Source organism: Mustela putorius, unplaced genomic scaffold (assembly GCF_011764305.1).
Source record: "Mustela putorius furo isolate JIRA1106 unplaced genomic scaffold, ASM1176430v1.1 tig00003923_pilon_pilon_pilon, whole genome shotgun sequence".
NCBI classification, from domain to species: Eukaryota; Metazoa; Chordata; class Mammalia; order Carnivora; family Mustelidae; genus Mustela; species Mustela putorius.
The window spans coordinates 6237193-6258694 of NW_025422068.1; the positions used below are offsets into that span (position 1 = coordinate 6237193).

The window sequence follows — 21502 nt, forward strand, 5'->3', positions numbered from 1 at the left end:
AGAAGCAGTATTCTTCCTCTATATTCATTTGAGAATCCTTTCTACTAATTAAGAGAAAAGGAGCAGTGGTTTGTTAAAAAAGATGGCTACAGACAATTCAATCTCAATGGTTACAAACTAGAATATGGTAATACTGAACAATATGAAATGAAACAAGATGAAACCAGAGAGGGAGACAAACCATAAGAGACTCTAATCTCAGGAAACAAACTGAGCCTTGCTGCGGGGAGGCGGTGGGGAGGAATGGGGTGTTGGGAGGGATGGGGTGGCTGGGTGATAGATACTGGGGAGGGTATGTGCTATGGTAAGCGCTGGGAATCATACAGGACTGAAGATTCACAGACCTGTACCCGTGAAGCAAATCATACATTATATGTTAATTAAAAAAAATAAAAGAACAAACTATTATACAAGTTATCACCCCAGTACTCAACTATTTTCCAAGATAATATATTCCTCAAAATATTTTCCAGAATTACTTATGTTCCTAACACAAGGTTAAACCATATCAATGCAAATTCAAATTCAATTAATATTAAGTACCTACTATGTGAGGCTCACTGGAACGGGCATTTCGCTGATGTTATCTCAATTCTTCAAAAATTTTGATCTGTATTACCAGCCACATTTTCAAATTTGGAAGTCTGTTGCAGAAAGATTCAGATTCTTGCCCCTATTCCAAGAATTTAAATTCAGTTTTGTCCCTTTCGATCCATGTCCCCTCTCCTATGTCAGACTAGGGTCTCATCTGACTGTGCCAATAATCTACTGAACTATCATTTAACCTCACTGGGCCTGAGTTTTCTCATCAATAAATGCAGAAGGTTGAAATATTCCCACTGTCAGGGGGCACCTGAGTGGCTCAGTTGGTTAAGCGTCCAACTACTAATTTTGACTCAGATCATGATATCAGGGTCAGGAGATCAAGGCCCCCCATTGGGCTCAGTGGAGAGTCTATTTGAGACCCTCTCTCTCTCCCCCAGCTCTCTTGCTCTGTCTCAAATAAATAAATTATTCTTTAAAAAATATATATTCCTAAAGTTGGTTTCCCTTATTCTCTTGATCTCTCTCTCAAATTTAGGGTTTTAATACAATTTGGTGGCTCCTAATGCATTCATGGAATTGTGCGACCATTACCACTATCTGATTCCAGAAGATATCATCACCCCAAAAACAAACTCAAAACCTTTAAGGTGTCACTCCTCCATTTTCCCTGCCCCCAGGCACTGGCAACTGCTATCTGCTTGCTGTTTCTATGGCTTTGCCTAATCTGGATATTTTATATAAATCGGATCACTTATGTGACCTGTTGTGTCTGGTTTCTTTTAGTAAGCAAAAGTCTTTGAGGTTTATCTACACTGTAGCAGGTATCAGTACCTCATTCCTTCTTACGGCTCATTAATATTCCAATGTATGTATAAACCACACACTGTTTATCCATTCATCCACTGATGGACATTTGGGACCTTTAGGCTATGGTGACTAGTACTGCTATCAACTTGCACATACACATGTGTACTTACTTGAGTCCTTACAGGTATATATCTATGACTGGAGTTGTGGAGTCATATGATGACTCTGTGTTTGAATTTCTGAGGAACTAACAAAATATTTCCCACAGTGGCTCAACCCCATCAGTAATCACAGTGGTCCTAACATCTCCCCATTCTAACTCCCACCTATGTTCTTCCTTTGTCCTCCTTCCTTCCTTTTCTCTTTGTAATTATAGCCAGCCCAGTGAGTAGAGTTTGGATTTGCATTTCCCTAATGACTAATGATGCGGAGTATCTTTTCATGAGCTTGGCGGCCATTTGTACAGCTTCTCTGGAGCTGTACATTTCTCTGGAGAAATGTCTATCAGTCCTTCACCCATTTTTATTTGAGTTGTCTTTTTGTTGTTGAGTTGCAGGAGTTCTTCAAATACTTTAGATACAAATCCCTTAGCAGATATATGATGTGCAAATATTTTCTCCCATTCTTTAGGTTATCTTTTCATTTTCTTCATAACATTCTTGATGCACAAAAGTTTCCAGTTATGATGAGTCCAATTTATCTTCTTTCTGTGCCATTTGCATTTCTGATGTCATATCTAACATTCCATTGCCAAATCCATCTAACATCTCTTTTTGCTGGAAAATCTCATGAGCCTTTACTCATTCCACAAATAAAGTTGTACCTGAATAACTCTCTCTGTTTAACTGCCGAGAATTACAAAAGGGTTATTTTGGAGTGTTTATTACATTGCCCTTATTAAGGAGGTGGCGACATTTTAAGTTTAGATAAAATTCCCCTGCTAAGATGGATGATTAGAACTCCTTGAGATAAAATGGGTTATCTCTGAAAGATACTACACTTCTCCACTATAAAGAAGAAAGGAAGGCGGGGGTGGGGGTGGGGGGGGTGGGGAAGAGAATATGAGAAAGAGAGGAAGAGAGGAAGGAAGGAACAAATTCTGTTTGAGAAATTCATGAATTAACAAAAACTACTGAGGATAACTCTGCTTCTCCAGCTCCTACCGCTACTGCTTCGTTCATCTAAAAGCCGGGGTAAGGACATGTTCCCACTGCTCACGAATTTCATTTCCCGTTATAAAGGTGACTTAACATGACTCCTCCCCATGCACTGACTGACTCGCAAACATGTCATCCAAAGACAGACCGAAAACAAAACTGGTGACGCCGAGTTGCTGCTACATACAAACAAGTAACCTGCCACAGACTCAGAGCGACACAGCATCTAGGGATGGCCATGTGTCCAGGTAAGAGGGCAGGTAACCCAAGATCTGAGGATATGATTAAAACCTTAAAGCCCTTTATATACAGACATGAGATTTAAAGATTACATAATGCTGGACGATAAGTATAAAAGACAGTTGAAAAGCTAAAAAAAATTAAAATAAAAATAAAAAGATTTTATATGTGAACATATTAGAAAAATCTTTATTTCCCAAATACCTCAAGAACAGTCAAAAGTACCCAATAATTTGCTCTGAGAGAAGTATCTTCTATAATAAAAATGACTCCTCTTCCTTATATGTTTAATTTCCTCTAAATGATTCTCATATAAAGAAAAAAATTGAAAGAAACACGATTTACATAATCCATTAAAGATATATTTAAGCATTCATATGGCAACCTCACACCAGAAGTGCTAAAATCTCATTTAAACTAGGCCAGGAAGGGTGGTTCAGTTGGTTAAGCATCTGCCTTCCTCTCAGGGCACGATCTCAGGGTCCTGGCATCGAGCCCCACGTCGAGCTCCTTACTCAGCAGGGAGCCTGCTTCTCTTCTCCCTCTGCCTCTTCCCCAGCTTGTATGCCTGCTCTCTCTCTCCTGCACTCTCTCTTTCAAATAAATAAATAAAACTTAAAAAAAAAAAGCTAGGCCAGGAAAGAAAAGTGTTTGTCAACTCCTTTTTGTGCCAAAATTATTACGACTGATTCAATATTCAACAATGTAATTTACTTATGAGAAAAACCTAATCTGGCCATCTTTACTGTGTCCTAAATCTAAAATTTATAATGCCAGGTGCCTGGGTTGCTCAGTGGGTTAAGTGTCTGCCTTCAGCTCAGGTCACGATCTCAGGGTCCTGGGATTGAGCCCCAAATCGGGCTCCTTGCCCAGCAGGGGGCCTGCTTCTCCCTCTTTCCTGCTTCTCCATCTGCCTGACTCTCCCCCTCCTTGTGCCCTCTCTCTGACAAATAAATAAAATCTTTGAAAAATATAAAAATAAAATTTATAATGCCATCCTAAAATTAAAATACTAGATTTAGAAAAGCAATTCAGAATATCACCAAAGATATTCAAAAACCAATAAATTCAATTGAGATATAAAACATTCACATTTTAATTGATTTCTAGCTATAGTATCATTGGTCTAAAGGGTTTGTTATGAATGACTCCAGTATTTTCCTACAGGTGCTGGGTATGTCATCAACCAGGAAAGCAACAGATCAAGGAGTAGCCACCCTACGACCTAGAGCAAATCTTTATATATTTAGACCACTTCAGTTTCCAAATGGATGCAAGGATAAAAGTTAAGACAAGAGCAGATATTAAGTCTTACTTTCATCTACTTTTCCCTCTTAAAGGATACAATATACACTAGCAAGCCACAGAAGTCTGAAGATTCAAATGAAAAAAAGCCCCGAGTGATCCTGGAACTAATATGTCCCTCTGGGAGTCCTCTGTACCACAAACTACTCTAGGGAGGCTATGGTCCAGGATTCCAGCTGTTTCCAGCCAGTTCCCCTCCATCACCCCACCCCCAACACATATCATAGCCTCACTTTCCACCTGACCCATTTAGAACCACTCACATGTGTATGTGTGTGTCTGCCATTCTTTCTCCCTTCTCCCCCTCATCTGATAACACCAGGCAAAGATGAAACCCTGCTTAAATCCAATTATCCATCTATTCTACCTCTAGACCAAAGCAACGAAAAATGGATCAAGAAAAATGTGCAACCTTCTAACAGTTCTCATTTTAAATCCATGGCCACAAATCTCAAATGGGCAATCAGCACTGTCCAACACAGCAAAGTAGACTAAAATAACTAGTTCATTCATTTTCCCCGTATACAAACTCTTTCATACTTTCTACTCTGTTCTCAAGCCTCCTAGACCTACCCATTCTCCCAACAAATGACTGCCTGGAGAAAACAGAAGCAATCAGAGACACAACTTCTTCTTCTAACACCCAAAACTACCTACCTCACCCACATTCTTCCTTACTTCCTATTACAACAAACGGTAGGTTCCCACTCCCATCACAGTCCAACCCTTCCATCTGGCTCTGGATCTTCTCACTTTCTCCAGGTAATTATAGCCCTCTCTATCCTACGTTATCCATTTCTCCCCTGACGGATCTGCAACATGCCAACCTCCTCTCCCTTCAGCACTCACTAAATCCACACCCCCGACACGGACTGTCCTATCTCTGTGCTTCTTGAAAGAGTTACTTAGATGAAGTCTTACACTTGGTGTCCCCAATTTAATCCCCAATTCTCTCAATTTAATCCAATCAGATTTCTTTTTTTTTTAAAAAAAGATTTTGTTTATTTATTTGACAGACAGAAATCACCAATAGGCAGAGAGGCAAGCAAAGAGAGAGGGGGAAGTAGGCTCCCCGCTGAGCAGAGAGCCCAATGCGGGGCTCGATCCCAGGACCCTGGGATCATAACCTGAGCTGAAGGCAGAGGCTTTAACCCACTGAGCCACCCACGCGCCCCTCCAATCAGATTTCTACTTCTTCTCAAATGTAACTGAGATTACAATTGTCAAAGTTATCAGAGAAGTCCAACCAATCAAATTGGTCACTCACTTATCTGATTCCTGATCCCTCAACAGCATTCCACACTGCCTTCCACTTAAACATCTCCTCCTGGCCCCAGACAGTGCTCACCAATAATCCCCATGTCACTAAATTCATTTTTTTTTTTTTTTACCACAGAATAGCTAATTATAAGTTCAGGTTATTAAGTGAGATGGACCTGGATTCAAATCTTGACTCTGTCAGTTTCTAGGACCCAACCTAGGTACTGAGATTTAACCACTGAGCAAACTAGGGGAAATATTAGCACCTAATTCATAGCTGTGAGGGGGAGATGAGATTATTTATTTATTTATTTCTCTTCTACCCCTTAGCGGCATGTGACATAATTCATTCTCCAAGAAATGTTCTTCCTTCAGTCTCTGGCTGTTCCTTTCCAATCACTGTCATAAGCTCTACTGGCCTTTTAAATTTAGGAGCTCATAAATTTCTATATTCTGTCCCTAAGTGATTGATCTCCTCCAGTCTCATGACTGAAACTATAATCTAAACCTTAACGATATCCAAATCTCAATTTCTAGTCTATAATTTCTCCCAAGCCCCAATGGCCAACCATCTCTACCTGGATATCAGAGCTATGTCATACTCCATACACTTAAAAGGTAAGTCTCTATCCTTTTTCATGTGCTTTTTTCCTCATTTGTAACTCCCCAACTTGTTACAGTCTGTAACTCCTTGCTGTCAGTTTCCAGAGCTCCATATATTTCCTTCTGTAGTAATCACTAAACTTCTATTTCCTGGCTTGCTAGAACAGAAGCTCCATGATGAAAAATAAAACTCTCCATCTCAGTAATACCTTGTCTAGTATTTCCTACACAGGCAATGTTTAATAAATATTTCTTGAATGGAATTTGAGCTATTTAAAGTGTTTTGATGTTAAGTGTCTGCCTTAAGTTTACTGCCTAAAGTTACTGTTTAATTTATGAAACTGCATTTTATTTGCTCAGCTTTCTAATTCATTATAAACACTTTTATTTCAAAATACTTAAACCACAGGTTTCCATTATTGTCATTTCTAATCCACAGAAATACATTAAACAAAATGTAAAGGTATTTCTAAATATGTTCTACTAGGTCTGTGAAATACTATAATTATCAATTGCCTCTGGATATAAAAAGTTAAAAAAAGCTTACAAGGATAGGAAAGACAAACAAGGGTGGTATTATTTGTTTCCCTACTTTGGAATCCCACAACATTTTTCAAAAGAATGTTAGTAAAAAGGTGGTATTTTAATTCTCAAATGTATGAACTTTCTGGAGTATTTTTAAAAAGGATTTTCTCCTCCAAGACTCTTTTATCACTTCCTCCACATGAATACTCAATTCTATCACACTCTAATTGTGTATCAATATTCTGCTTGTCTTTACCCATCAAAGATAGTGTCCAAAACAATATTTTTTTTAGCTTATAAAGTCTTACCATGGATAAATGCAGAGTTTCCATTAGGGAGCCTGAAATGTGAAAGTTTAACACACACACACTCACTCTCAGACACAAGGGGGTTCGCTATGATATCAAGGAGCTCTACATACATGATCAGAACACATCGAGGTACTTATATACATAAAGTCTTTTAGAAAGTCCCACTGACACAGAACTAAAAATATATATCTACTAAATTGAGGAAAAACATTTTGTATTGCTTTTATATAGAAAATACAACACCTGAAGGGCACTATCATTGAGAAATTGATTACAATGAAAAAGGACACAAAACAAAATTAAGAATCAGAAAACTAGAGCCACAAAGCTTTAGTGATACTTAAATAAATTCGATTCCAAAGAACCAGGCTTTCTTCCCAGAGTATCTGGGCAATTATCTCACAAATAAGGGTTGATTCTATTTTCCCTAACGGCCGGAGTATTTGATCAAATTGCTTCTGCATGTTCTATAATAAAATAAAACACGTATAATGAAAGCTTTTTAATTTGTACACTACTGGAATACAGAAATTATAAAATAGAGGGCTCTCTAAAATTACAGAAGTACCTGAGCTTTTCACTGGTCCCCTAAAATTATCCAAAGTAATTAACCAGTTATCAAAGAATCTGTATTTAAGATGGTAATGTTACACTCTTCTCTAAAAGCTCTTAAATTCTTTGGATACGACCTTTGAGTTTCTGTGTGTGTTTGCAAAAGAATTATGGAAAGCCATTTATGAAACTAAAAGGACCTTCTTTTAGGTTATGACCTTTCATCTACTAATTATACTCCTGGAGAACAACCTTTTATACCAAGGAGGCTTCCTTCATTCATTTAATTCATTCATCGATCATTCAGTACATGTTTGTTAAGCACCTACTCAATATACACAAAGATGTTTATCACAATAGGAAAATACTGGAAACAAACCCATTATCTGACAATAAAGGAACTGTCACAAAATCATAGTATGTCATAGCCAAAGCATGACAGAGTCATTTAAAATACATATATGGTAAGTTTGAAGCGATGTGGAAGAGGTTTTGCGTGATATGTGAAAAAAGCAGTTATACATAAAATCAAAGAATTCATATGATTCCACTCTCAAAATAAAGTATTTGGAGAATAAACACCAAAATAAAAGAGATCGAATAGACTGGCTACGTCCTGGGGGTCAATCTATGAGATTCTCTTTATATCTCTGGAATTTTCAAGTTTTCTATAATAAACATACATAACTTCAGTAATTAAGAAAATCCATAATTTTTTAAAAAGAAAGACAATCAATATTTATCAATCATTTGATTAGAGAAGAAAAACCACTGACATGTCTTCAAAATTTTTGGAACCCTAAATAACATCCCATATTGTACAAATGAGAATTAGTATCTTGATATGGAACTGCCAGAGGCAAAGCTCATTTTATAAAACTGCTCATCAAAATCAGTGAGTAAAAAGCCCAAGACTTTATAGACTGTTTCTTCAGATCACAGAGAGCATGTCATAGAAAAGGTAAAAACTGCTTCTTATCAAAATGGGAAAAAATTCCAACAAATGAGATTATCTTCTCATAACCATACCGAGTACTGAACAATAATAGTGAAACCTCAATTTCTGTGCTTCAACCAAATGTAATCACTATTTTTTAAAAAACCACTCAGAAGTTAAGAGTTCCATAGGAAAACAAAACAAAAACTGGAAGGTCCTAGAGCAAAACCAAACAAATGTTGTGGGTATTAGAACTATACCTTGTTTTAATCCACTTTTCCCCCTGTATTTTCCAAAAATGTCCATTATAAAAATACAGCTATGATACAAGAGAAAAATAAACAAAAATTATCAAGGGAACACGCTGAAATGTATTCACTGTGTAGATTAGATTTGTAGAAAGTACAATAGTTGTAAAATTCAGACCTGCTTATTAGAGTAGCTCAGAGAAATTTGAAGGTCCTTCAAAATCAGTCAGTACAAACATCACTTTAAAGGAAATCAAACTACTTTAAATTTCTACTACAAGAGTCCATAATTTGAACAATATACATATCTTCTTCTAAGATATCTGTCATAAACAGATCTAAGGATGTTTTCTTTTCAATGACATGGCCTACTTCCTTGTTCATGAGGTGCCAACACCAATGATGCCACGCAGCTGTGAGAGTGAAGAGTGCTGATAAATGGAGCCTCTGCTGAACGGAGGTAACATCCAAACACGCAACTTTACTTACTGTGTGAAAGTGTAAAATTCACTTAAAGTGTAAAATTACTTCAACTTAAACAAAGAAACAGAAACGGAAATTTAGAATACGCATACCTATCACTTTATGGAGAACAACAACCAACAACGATAAGACATTCTTTGCCTTGTCTTTCTTTCAGGGCACCTGCGTGGCATGGCAGGTTAAGGGTCTGACTCCAGGTTTCCACTCAGGTCGTGGTATCAGGGTCCTAGTATCGAGCCTCCAGCTGGGCTCCATGCTCAGCACAGAGTCTGCCTGGGATTGTCTCTCCCTATCCCTCTTCCTCTGCCCCCCCCTTTTCTCTCTCTTCCGCTCTCTCTGCCCCTCCTTTTCTCTCTCTCTCTCAAGTAAATTAATTAATTTTTTAAAAAGGAACAGCTTTCAGCACCCTCAAACATATATACTTCTCACAGGACCAACTACTAAATTATTAAACAAGCGAAAAGATATAGTATCTTAGCAATGAATAAAGCACAGGGCTCTGAAGTAAAATTGTCTGGTTTTAAATCCTAGTTCTACTGTTTTTCAGTTGTACAACCTGAGGGAATAATTTAAGGCATATTTGTTTCCATTTCTCAGCCTTTTTATAAAATACTGATAGTAATAAGAATTCACACCTCAAAGATGTAGTTTAATGGAGGAGAGATCATGCCTAGCAGAGGGTAAGCACTAAAACAGGGTTTTCCCTCCTTTTTCTTCATTCTAAATAGAATTTGCCATCCATTCTGGAGATAAGAATAAAGGTCTCTAACTCAAAAAACTGGTACTGAAAATCCTAAACTCAGCTGCAATCATAATTACCCATCCATAAAGTACCACGTGCAACCTAAACATAATCCAACTTAACATTAAGGTAAATAAATGACAGTTCCCTTTCAAGGTGATTTTCATCCCAGTTGTTTCAAAAGGAGAAAAGAATGAAACACAAAGATTCTTTATTAAAAGATGTACCAAAAAAATTCAGAACCACTGTACTAACAAAATATGATGTAATTGCAAAGTTATTGGGTAAAATGCAATAATGCACACTTAATAGCAAAATTTAAATATTTCAGTGTTTTTAAAATATTCAAAGTTAAAGTGTTTGGAATATTCACAATTATCAATGTTTCTTAAGTATAAAATTGCTATTCTCTATAAATAAAGAAACTCCAACTGTCTATAATTAGCCTGGAACTAGTTACACTATAAAACTTATTAGAGCCATTAGGGAATTATTTGGTTCTCTTTTCTCATAAAGAAATTAATTCAAGTGACAGAATGTAACAAAAATGTCAATACTGTTGAAGGCTTTTTAATAAATTGCATTTTGGCAAATAATCATAAAAAAATTAACAAACAATGAAGTCATAATGATTTCATTTATTTGTTCTGTACATATCTGATTAATAGGCATTAATTTTGTTGATGGAAACAAGAGAACTCTATTGTTATATACAGATTAGAAATGTGAACACTTAGCATTTCCCACAACTACTGACTTCACACATTATTTTGAATGTTATTTCAAATAACACTGTAAATGCCAGAGGTTAGGTAAGCAAAGAGCTCTACTGCCCTCTAATGAAAAAACAAAACAAAAAAAAAAACAAAAAACCTTCATTTTGAGGTATCTCAGAACAGAAAAATAATCTTACTTTGCTAAATACAGCAGAGAAACACTAAGACAATTAACTGCAAACAAGAAGAATATATATCAAAATACTGTAGGAAAAGCTACAATCACCCAGTTTTCATGATAAAATTAGTAGCAAAACAGGAAAGCCTTGAGACAAGAATGTTCCAAGAGAAACGAGACCAGTACAACAATGCTATCTAACGTGATAGCAATTAAAACTTCACTGCAGGCTACACTTCTCATGTGTACGTTGGAAGCGAATGAGAAGAAAGACTCTTAGAAACCACACACTTTGGTGAATTACAGGAAGTTTTCAGTTCAGCAGCTCAAAAGTAAACACCATCAAAAATAGTCTCTCTCATGATTTTTTACTGACTAATCCTCTCAGAATTATGTCAATGCATGTATATTTTCAGGATATATGCTCTGGGTCATACACACTTAAAAGAATTTTATTTGCTGCTTCCTGTTTCAAACAAATGCCAATTTCATCATATGGAAACTGTATTCTAAGACACTTTGCATCATAAATTAACCGGTGTTAGCTTTTCATGGTTCTTTGAATAAAAGCTCTGCCTTCTTTTAACAAACGTGGCTTTTAAAACATCTTCCATATTCCTGTCCCTTTCATCTAATATTCCAACAGCTCAAGAATTCCCAAACTCTCATTTAAGTACAAAGAATAGTGTACCAGATCATACAAAAGAGAATGAAAACAACAAAAACAAAAAGCACATTTCCCAGCAGCAGCTCAATGAAAGAACAGAGAGATAAAGCTGTCAACTGTTCCTTAGAGTTAGGACACACAGCACCTGGAAATGACAAGTGTCTGTCCAGGCTGACAGGGGGCAAGACACTTCATTTAGTGTCTTCTGTTTAGCAGATCAAAGAAACAGCAGCGAAATCCCCACAATGCTATAGGGAAGATGGGCAATATGGACAAAGAGGTTCACTTAAATCTGCATACAAAATGAAAATATCCTTTAATGCTTTTAAGCTTTATTTCAGAGAGAGCAAGACAGAGCACAGAGGGCGAGGGAGAAGCAGATTCCCCACTGAGCAAAGAGCCTGACATGGTATCCTTTGCTTTTGTGTGCCGCTGCTCTTCTTCCCAAGGGTCTGTTTGCCCATAAAAATGGTTCTCTAGGGGTGCCTGGGTGGCTCAGTGGGCTGGGCCTCTGCCTTCGGCTCGGGTCATGGTCTTGGGGTCCTGGGATGGAGTCCCGCATCGGGCTTTCTGCTCGGCGGAGAGCCTGCTTCCTCCTCTCTCTCTCTCTGCCTGCCTCTCTGCCTACCTTTTTGTCCAAAGCAAGTCATAAATCCATATTCAAGGGACCTGGACATAGACCCTGACTCCATGGGAAGAGTAAAGAACCAAGGCCATTTTTATGATCAACTATATGCATGCATACCTACAATTAAATGTTCTTCAGAATTACCTATGTCTCATAAGTTGCAGAATATAGAATGTTAGTTCATCATATATTTATCTCTACTTATAATATGACATCCTCTGTAAGTGGAATAATAAGATAGCAATTGCTATAGAAACATCAGAATCTCATTTGGGGTATTTACCCAATTAGCTATGGTACTTGTGATCTCTGTCAAATAATAAATAAAAATCTTTAAAAAAAAGAAAATGGTTTTCTAGCTCTACAAGTTGTTAAAGATAACCAAAGGTTCATTCAAAATTTCAAACTAGCAATGCACAGGAAAATCTAATGCACTCAGGCCTCTCTCGCCAATGAGTTGAATTTCACATCTGCCTAAAAATATAACTGACATACAAACATATTTTGAAGACATAATAAAGGAGCTGGGAGGACTCAGGCATCCCATAGTCAAGCATTGCCTAAACCGTAATACTTAGATTCTACCCAATATATGATCAAAATAGCATCCGTCCCACCTATAATTTGCATTTAGCTACTCAGACATAACATATGGTAGTCATGAGAAATACAACAGTCAAGGGGTACGGCCCCTTGGAGAATGTATGCATGTGTGTAAGAATGTACAATGTACCCAGGTACATACGTATGTTTTCACGCAGAATAGTCCTAGTCTACACCAAGGAGTTCCAGATTATTATGCTAAACCTAAGGGAATGCCTTCCCTGCCTAGTTCGTGAGAAGAAAAAAAGGACTTTCCAGGCTGTCCTTTGCCTCCCCAACTCCCAGTTAGCCTAAATATGAAAAACATAATCAAGAACTAAAACAGGGGAAGAAAGTAAAAAAAAGGGAAATTAATTCCATTAGTAAAAAAAAGTTTATTGTCAGCTTTAGTTTAAACAAAAATTTTTATTTATTCAGTGGCCAAAGAACATTTTATTGATGATGATAATGATGACGATGATGGTAGTGGCCTGCAATTTTTGAGCATCTACCTAGTATTAGGCATTGAACTAAGAACTACATACATTGGGTACCTATTCTTCACATAAACCCTGTGAGACAGGTAATATTACCCCCATTTTATAGGTGAAGAAACTGACACCCATAAAGATTATGAGTGTTGCCCCACTCAGAGATTAAGGTGTTGCCCCAAGCTACATTGCTACTAAATATATATACTAGTACCATAAATACTATATATACTAGATCATATATACTAGTCAGTGCAACTCTTAACCACTAAATTTATATTATTTTACATATTATTATCTGTATTATATTTACCAACTTAAAATGTGTGAAATGAAATACTTCGGCACACTGCAATGAATTAATTAATTATATGCAGTGAGACCCAATTCGATTGCCTAAAACTCTGTAGACATGGAACGTGGGCCAGGTTTGGTCTCACCCATATGGAAGACAAAAATGTGCATGATATAATACATCATAAAAGTTCCAACAAATAAGTATCCCATCTTTCAATGCCCATTATAAGCAATAACATTCTCCCCTCATTCTCTGATCACATCCAGACATAGTCATCTGTCCTTCCTCGGATCTTTCTACCTCATTATCACCTCTGTTTTGTCTTAAAATGAAGCAAAGTCTCCTTCATTTAGGGAGAAAAAGTTACCTCACTTTATCTATCTTAGAAACACAATTAATTACAATAAAAATACAATATCTTTTATCAATATCTTAAATATATATTTCTCTATATGCTATAGTAAAAAACAAACAAACAAACAAAAAACTCCATGACAACTCTTTAAACTTGGTAACGTGTTTAAACTTCCTGAAATTAACACTAAAGGAGAAATCATCAAGCAGTTTAAAAAAAGCAAAAACGAATCCCAAATTCTATCTTGCAAGAACTGGGATTTAAACACATGCACACAAGTGACATACACACACACACACACACACACACACACACAAATATACAATTCACGTTACATTCATAATCCAGGTGTTGATTAGGCAACAACATTCCCTCTACCATATATATGCAGCTTAAAACACCCAGAAATATCCACAAGTATCTGAATCATTAAAAATCTTACTTTTATCTGGCATTACCAAGTTTACCCTTTGCAGAATTTAAAAGGTGATACTATGAAATGCTCTTGCAAGAGAGGTACCTTGCAAGACAAGATACTTCTTCAAAGGAATAATAAAGCAATAAGCCAATGTGATATCAAAAACTGTCACAAATAAAGATCGGTCAATTCATTAATCCTTATTTAATTTAAATGTGTTTAAATTTTCAATCCAGAGGGCAAAGACCCTGCTAACAATAAAGTACAAGACCTAGTAAACAAAATACACCATTTCAGTGAGATACCATGTCTTACCTTGGAATCTTCATTGCTCACTCCTAGCTGTAATACAGCCTGAGGAGACTTCAGTTTCGCCTGAGCAGAGTGAGCCATCTGAAGGTTAAGCTGCCATCCGACGGTCTCGAGCTATAAAAGACAAGTGCAGACTGGAATCAGATGGTACAAAAGGAAGACAACAGTCAACTTGAAGCAAATCTCCCATCCATGGGAATGAACACAGATAGCGTAGACTTCGTGGAAAGTCAGTCCCGGGGCTCCTTCAACCTGCATATTCTGCAAATTCTCCCTTTGGGCTCATCACACTGGCCTTATGCCATGCCTGTCAAATTCAACAATGAAGCTCGGTCTTCAAATACACTGTATTCTAAAAATAGAGGTCTTAGACTAAGCAATGAAAGACTAAGCAATAAAAGAGTCAACGGCTTTTAAGTAGTAAATTAGTATTTTAAGGTAGTATATATTTAAAGCCAATGATTTCTAAATAGTTAGATTTTAGCTAGCACTTTAATGACCTCCCATTATTTTTCAAAACTGTATTAGGTAGAATACAGGGAAGACTTTTTGTTTAAATTTAGAAGAAAATTGAAGTACCCAGATGGTAAGAGGTTCACACATTTAGACACAGTTAGTGAGACTGGAAAAGAGCCAGACAAAGAATTGATATTTACTAGTGAGCAGGTGTTATCATACTTTCCAAAGTACTCTAACTTATGGTTCCCAGTTACGACAAAAACTAATTAGAACATTTCCTTTGAACTTATTAACACAACAGCAAAATTTAATCAGGTAAGGCAAAAATAGTAAAGACAGACTACAACAGTTTAAGTTTTCTTCTAAAATATTAAAACAGTACAAATGTCGCTTTATTGGCGTTTGGTTTCTCTAAACTCAAAACTAGAAGTATAATAAAGTTTCAGACTGAATTTCCAGTAAATCTCAATTATCAATATTTAGGGAGGGCTATGACATGCAATCGTTATATGCCTCTGACAAAAGGGGCCTAATAACTGATTTAGTAAAACTGCCCTAGCTACACTACTAAGAATGGCACCCTCGTGACAATTTTTACTTAACCAGAATACTAACTGCTAACTTGAAAGACTGTTCAACAGCTAGAATCACAGCAGTGAGTCAGAGCCAAACTGGAAAGACAGCAATGAAAGTATGATCTATTCAAGAGAGGATGTGATGAGAAAATAAAGATACAGTCCTGCTCTTTCTGGCACTGAACCTTTGAGGGGTAATGGTAAAAAGAGGGAAGATGTTGCACGGACAAAATCCACAATCCCGTAAGGAAAACATCAATTTAATGGTGCATATTAAGTAAGGATCCTGAATGTACTGATCTTACTCACAGATCACAGTAAGTGGGAGTCTCTAATCCCAGCCCAGCACTACTTTCAACACACATGTTTAAAAGACCCACCAATGAATCAAGAAAAAGCATGCTGTAACCACTCTCATATACCCAAGCATTTTGATATGTGTCACTGTCTTAAATCGAAAAGCACCTTACTCATATGCTACTATATGAACCTATGAGACACTGTCTTGATCTTATTTTACTGATCCTATCCCAGACCTTGAAACATTTAAAATACTAAGTGAATGAATTAAAACATACCCTCATTGTGGCCAGGAATTTGCATAAACTAATGCATCCTTAGTCACTGCATAAAGGGAGTACAGGAGAATTTACAAGAACCCTGAGCTTATACTTTGGTTCATGCTTCAGCTATCACTCACTGGGCCCAGGGTTAAGTCACAATCTTTCAAGACCTCAATTTCTTCATTTAAAATGGGAATAAATCTATCTGAACTATCTACCTTCCTGAGTTATCGGTAATAACAATTAAGAAAATGCATATTCAAAGATGTTTCGGAAACTTCAAAGTATTATAAATTTAAGTCATTTTAACTACTTGATTCTTCTTACGGTATCTTTTAAACATATCAGCCATTCTATATCTGTTGAATTGAATTAAATCAAAGAATACTCACAAGGAAAGGTAATTTTTTAAAAAAAGGTTTTATTTACTTATTTGACAGAGAGAGACCGCCAGAGAGGGAGAAGCAGGCTTCCTGCCAAGTGGGAAGACCCATGTGGGGTTTGATCCCAGGACCCTGGGATCATGACCTGAGCCAAAGCCCATAATGACAGAGCCACCCTGGCACCCCAAGGAAAGGTAATTTTTAAGAGTCATGACAAAATGAGCTGGTGGATTGGCTTCCTTAACTCTAGAGCCTTTTCTATGCAACCTTGTGATTTAAAAATATTTGTCCCATACCCATTTTAAAGAACAATTTAAGAAGTGAATAAGATTGCTAAGTTCATATGTATATAGATGCACATATGCACACCCACTCATAAAATCTCTCAGAAAATGATCAGTATTCAGCAACTTTAAATGAAGAGGGAATGCAGAAAGAACAAGAATTATAAAAGAATTCTGTACAACTACACAGAGTAAGAAAAAGAAAACAAATAAACCCTCTGAAGTGAAAGTAGGAGACAAAGAAAATCAATACTGCTTGAGACAGGGACTCATACTCATTTTACAGTTTAAATATGTAAAATGTAAACAATTGGCAAATTGGGAACAAAGAAGATAGAAAAGTTTCTTATATTAATATTGCAGTTTTTCTCTAAGTTTAAAATTACATAAAAATCAAAATAAAAACTTCTCTAAGAAATTAATTCAATTAAAAATCATCAGTGGATATACTAATGGATACTCAGTCCAGAAAAGTTTGGTTTGAAATGCAAAATCACAGAAGTCTCCACCCACTCCCGCTTGTCAGTTAGAAAAGAAAAACATCATTATGCAGTGAAGAAAACAAAGATCTTAACCAGAGGTCAAAATCAGTATCGTCCAAATGCGCAACACAAGATTCCGTGTCTCTGCCCATGATACCTTACAAAGACCACAACACCACTGATGTAGCTTTCTAGCCAAAAAATCATAACCTCCATTTGATTATGAAGAAACAAAAGAAAAAGAAAAATGGAGGAACATCAGGAAAAATAAGTGACACATACACTTCAAAAACATAAATGTCCTAAAAAAATAAACAAACAGAAACGCTAAGAAAGAAGTCATTCCTCACATTGTTTATAACATACCACTATATTGTTGGCTGTGTCTTTAACTGGCACTAATAATAGAAATAAGAGTAAGCAAAATCCCATTGCATAGGTGAAAACTGTATAGTATACTATTGAATCATTATTCCTTTGTGACTCACAACTAAGAAACAAATCCAATGGTCGTCAATATTTTAATTACATATAAAACAAGTAAATCTAGGGGCGCCTGGGTGGCTCAGTGGGTTAAAGCCTCTGCCTTTGGCTCAGGTCGTGATCCCAGGGTCCTGGGATGTAGCCCCGCAGGGGTCTCTTCTGTGCCCGCAGGGGCATAGGAGGGAGCTTGCTTCCTCCACTCTCTGCCTGCCTCTCTGCGTACTTGTGATCTCTGTCAAATAAATAAAAAAAAAATCTTAAAAAAAAGTCAATCTAGTATAGCATTTTTGACTTACATAAGCTCGACTATATTTGCTTCTATTTAAAATAAAATGTTGCCTTGTGTACAGCAGATAGTATATTAAAATACCAGGAACCATTTTAATATTTGTTTTCTTATTTCATACTCAGATTTAAATCTGAGAGTCCTTATATCTTAACCTCTTAGATTTAAATGTCATCAAAATAACATAAAACACAAGAAAAATAAGACACTGATATTTTTAATGTTTTTCAACCCAATCCAAACTGTTTAAGTGATAGTTCTTACCCATCTCACTAACATTACTTCTTACTTGATGTTACCAACATGTCAGTTCAAAATATAATGACTTAAAATAATCCATTATACATATGACTTCTTCATTCTATCTCATATTTCCATGTAATGATCTCAGCACAAGCCTAAATTCTCATAAGTGCTTTGTAAACCACAATTCCAAGCTCACACAAAATCATCCAAAATTATGATTATATTAACCCTTTTATTTTTATTTTTTAAAAATTTTTATTTATTTGACAGAGAGAAATCACAAGTAGGCAGCGCAGCAGGTGGGGCGGGGGCAGGGGGGGAGCAGGCTCCCCTAAGCAGAGAGCCGGATGTGGGTGGGGCTGGATCCCAGGACCCCGAGATCATGACCTGAGATGAAGGCAGAGGTTTAAACCCACTGAGCCACCCGGGCACCCCAATATTAACCCTTTTAAATGGAAAAAGAAAATGTAAAGTTTTACACCAGATTTTAACTAGTGAGGTGCTCTAAAGGAATAGTCACTGTTTGAACCATACAACACAGTAAAAAATACTTTCTATGTTGCAAACTGATATACACAACCTGAAGTTCCACAGAAATTTTTTTCCTGGAGCCATGTTCTTTAACAAGCTTTATTATGTTTCATTTTGAAAATGCTATTTGGAAACCCTCTAAACTGATTTCATTACCCACTAAACCACTAACATTTCAGGCTATCTATAGTTAGAAAAATACTACTCAGAAATACTGAACGAGTTTTAGGAACTATGTGCGTAGGTATTCATGAAACATTTTATTATTTATCATAATAAATCATGAAAACACATAAAATTAGGGCTGTAACTGTTAAAATAGAAAACACTATCTATATTCCATTGCTATAAGCCACCATTTACTTTATAACTAGAAAATACCATAAGCAAAAATTTCACTTCCGTATAGCTAATTACAGAAACTATACACCTCTATTTACTCTAATGAAATACAAAAATTAAGCAGCTGACTAAATGTTTCATATAAGAACATAAACCTATTTGTAAAGCTTAGCTAGATACTTGCTCCACAAATTTTTTCTTAACCACTTCTGACTGCTTAATTCTATGAAGTTGCCAATTTAAGAAAGTGACTTCTGGTATCAAGGACTATGCACCTAAAAAAAAAGAAAAACACCTTTCCACACACAATATGTACAAACTCTCAACAAAACACAAAGAACAACTATCTTAGGGCTCTGTATGAAAAAAAAAAAGCATATCGATTTTGGAGAATCAAAACATAACGCAATGTTAGCAGCCATGTATCAAAGAAGAAATCAAAGAGAACTAAAAAAAACTATTTCGCAACAAATTAAATTGAAAATACAGCATACCAAAATTTCTCGGATGCCACAAAAACAGTTCTAAGAATGATGTCATATCAATAAATGCCTGCACCGATAAACAAAAAAGATCTCAAACAACCCAACTTTCTTTACACCTCAGCTAGAAAAAGAACAAACAAAACCCAAAGTAAGCAGAAAGATGGAAAAAATAAATATTAGAAATAAATAAACAGAAACTAAAAATATTAATTTAAAAAGATCAAACTAAGAGCTAAGTGGTTTTTTCTTTAATTTTTTAAATTGTTATGTTAGTCACCATACAGTACCTCGTTAGTTTACATGTTTGTTTTTGTTTTTGTTTTTTTTTTAAGATTTTACTCATTTATCTGAGAGTGAGAGAGAACACAAGCAGGGGGAACAGCAGGCAGAGGGAGAAGCAGGCTTCCCATTGAGCAAGGAGCCTGATGTGGAGCCCGATCCTAGGACCCCAGGATCACGACCTAAGCCAGAGGCAGACACCCAACCAACTGAGCCACCCAGATGCCCCAAGTGTTACATGATTCACTGATTTGAGCTTTTTTTTGAAAAGATAAACAAAAATTAACAAACCTTTAGCTAGACTCACCAAAAAAAAAAAAAAGGGGGCAGGGGAGAAAACAATCAAATAAAATCAGAAATGAAAGAGGAGACATTACAACCAATACCACGGAAATAGAAAAGACCATAAAAGAATACTATGAACAATTACATGCCAACAAACTGGACACACTATAAGAAACAGATAAATTCCTAGAAACATACAACCTATCAAGGTTGAATCACAAATAAATAAATAAATAAACAAACAGAAAATCTGAACAGACAAATTCCTAATAAGGAGATTGAATCACTAATCAAAAACTTCCCAACAAACAAAAGTACAGGACCAGATGGCTTCACTGGTGAATTCTACCAAATATTTACAGAAGAATAAATACCAGTCCTTCCCAAATTCTTCCCCAAAACAAAAGATGTAATTCTTCCAAACTCATTTTACAAGGCCCATATTATCAATACAAAAACCAGACAAAGGAACCACAAGAAAAGAAAATTACAGGCCAATATCCTTGATAAACACTGATGCAGAAATCCTCAACAAAATATTACCAAAACAAATTCAACAATACATTAGAAGGACCATACACCATGATCAAGTGGCATTTATTCCAAGGATACAAGGATGGTTTAACACCCACATATCAATCTATGTGCTATATACCACATTAAGAAAATCAAAGATAAAAATCATATAATCATCTCAAAAGATACAGAAAAAACATCTGATAAAATTCAACATCCATTTATGATAAAAACAAAACAAAACAACTCTCAAAAGACTGGGTACAGGGAGAAGATACCTCAGCATAATAAAGGCTAGATATGTCAAGCCCACAGCTAACATCATACTCAATGGTGAAATGTTGATTATTTTTCCTCTAAGATCAAGAATAAGACAAGGATGGCCACTCTTGCCACTTTTACTCAACAAAATACTGGAAGTCCTAGCCAGAGTGATTAGGCCAGAAAAAAAAAAATAATTAGTATCCAGATCAGAAAGGAACATATAAAACTGCCAGTGCAAATGGTAAGATTTTATATACAGAAAATCCTAACAACTCCACCAAATAATCCTTGGAATTAATAAATGAATTCAAGAAAGGTGTGTGACACAAAATCAACATATAAAAATTTACTACAATTCTACACAATAATAATGAACTATCAGAAAGAAATTAAGAAGACAATCCCATTCACGATAGCATTAAAAGAATAAAATACCTAGAAATAAATTTAACCAAGGAGGTGAAAGACCTATACACTGAAAATCACAAGACACTGATGAAAGGAAATGAAGACATAAAAATATGGAAAAATAGTCCATGCTTGTGGATTAAAAGAATCAATATCACAGAATCAATACTCCATCCTACCCAAACAATCTATAAATTCACTTCAATGGTTTTTCGCAGAAATAAAACAAACAATCCTAAAATTTGTATGGAACCAGAGAAGACTCCAAAT

At 36.0% G+C, this 21502-nt stretch overlaps 1 protein-coding gene across 1 annotated transcript in view; it reads right to left on the minus strand.

The window, feature by feature from the left end:
• Positions 1–21502, minus strand: part of COMMD10 (COMM domain containing 10) — a 199025-nt gene that overhangs the window by 140304 nt on the left and 37219 nt on the right. The window contains exon 5 of the mRNA XM_004759075.3: positions 14365–14475. Coding sequence (XP_004759132.1) covers positions 14365–14475 — 111 coding nt within the window. The remainder of the gene's footprint in view (positions 1–14364; positions 14476–21502) is intronic.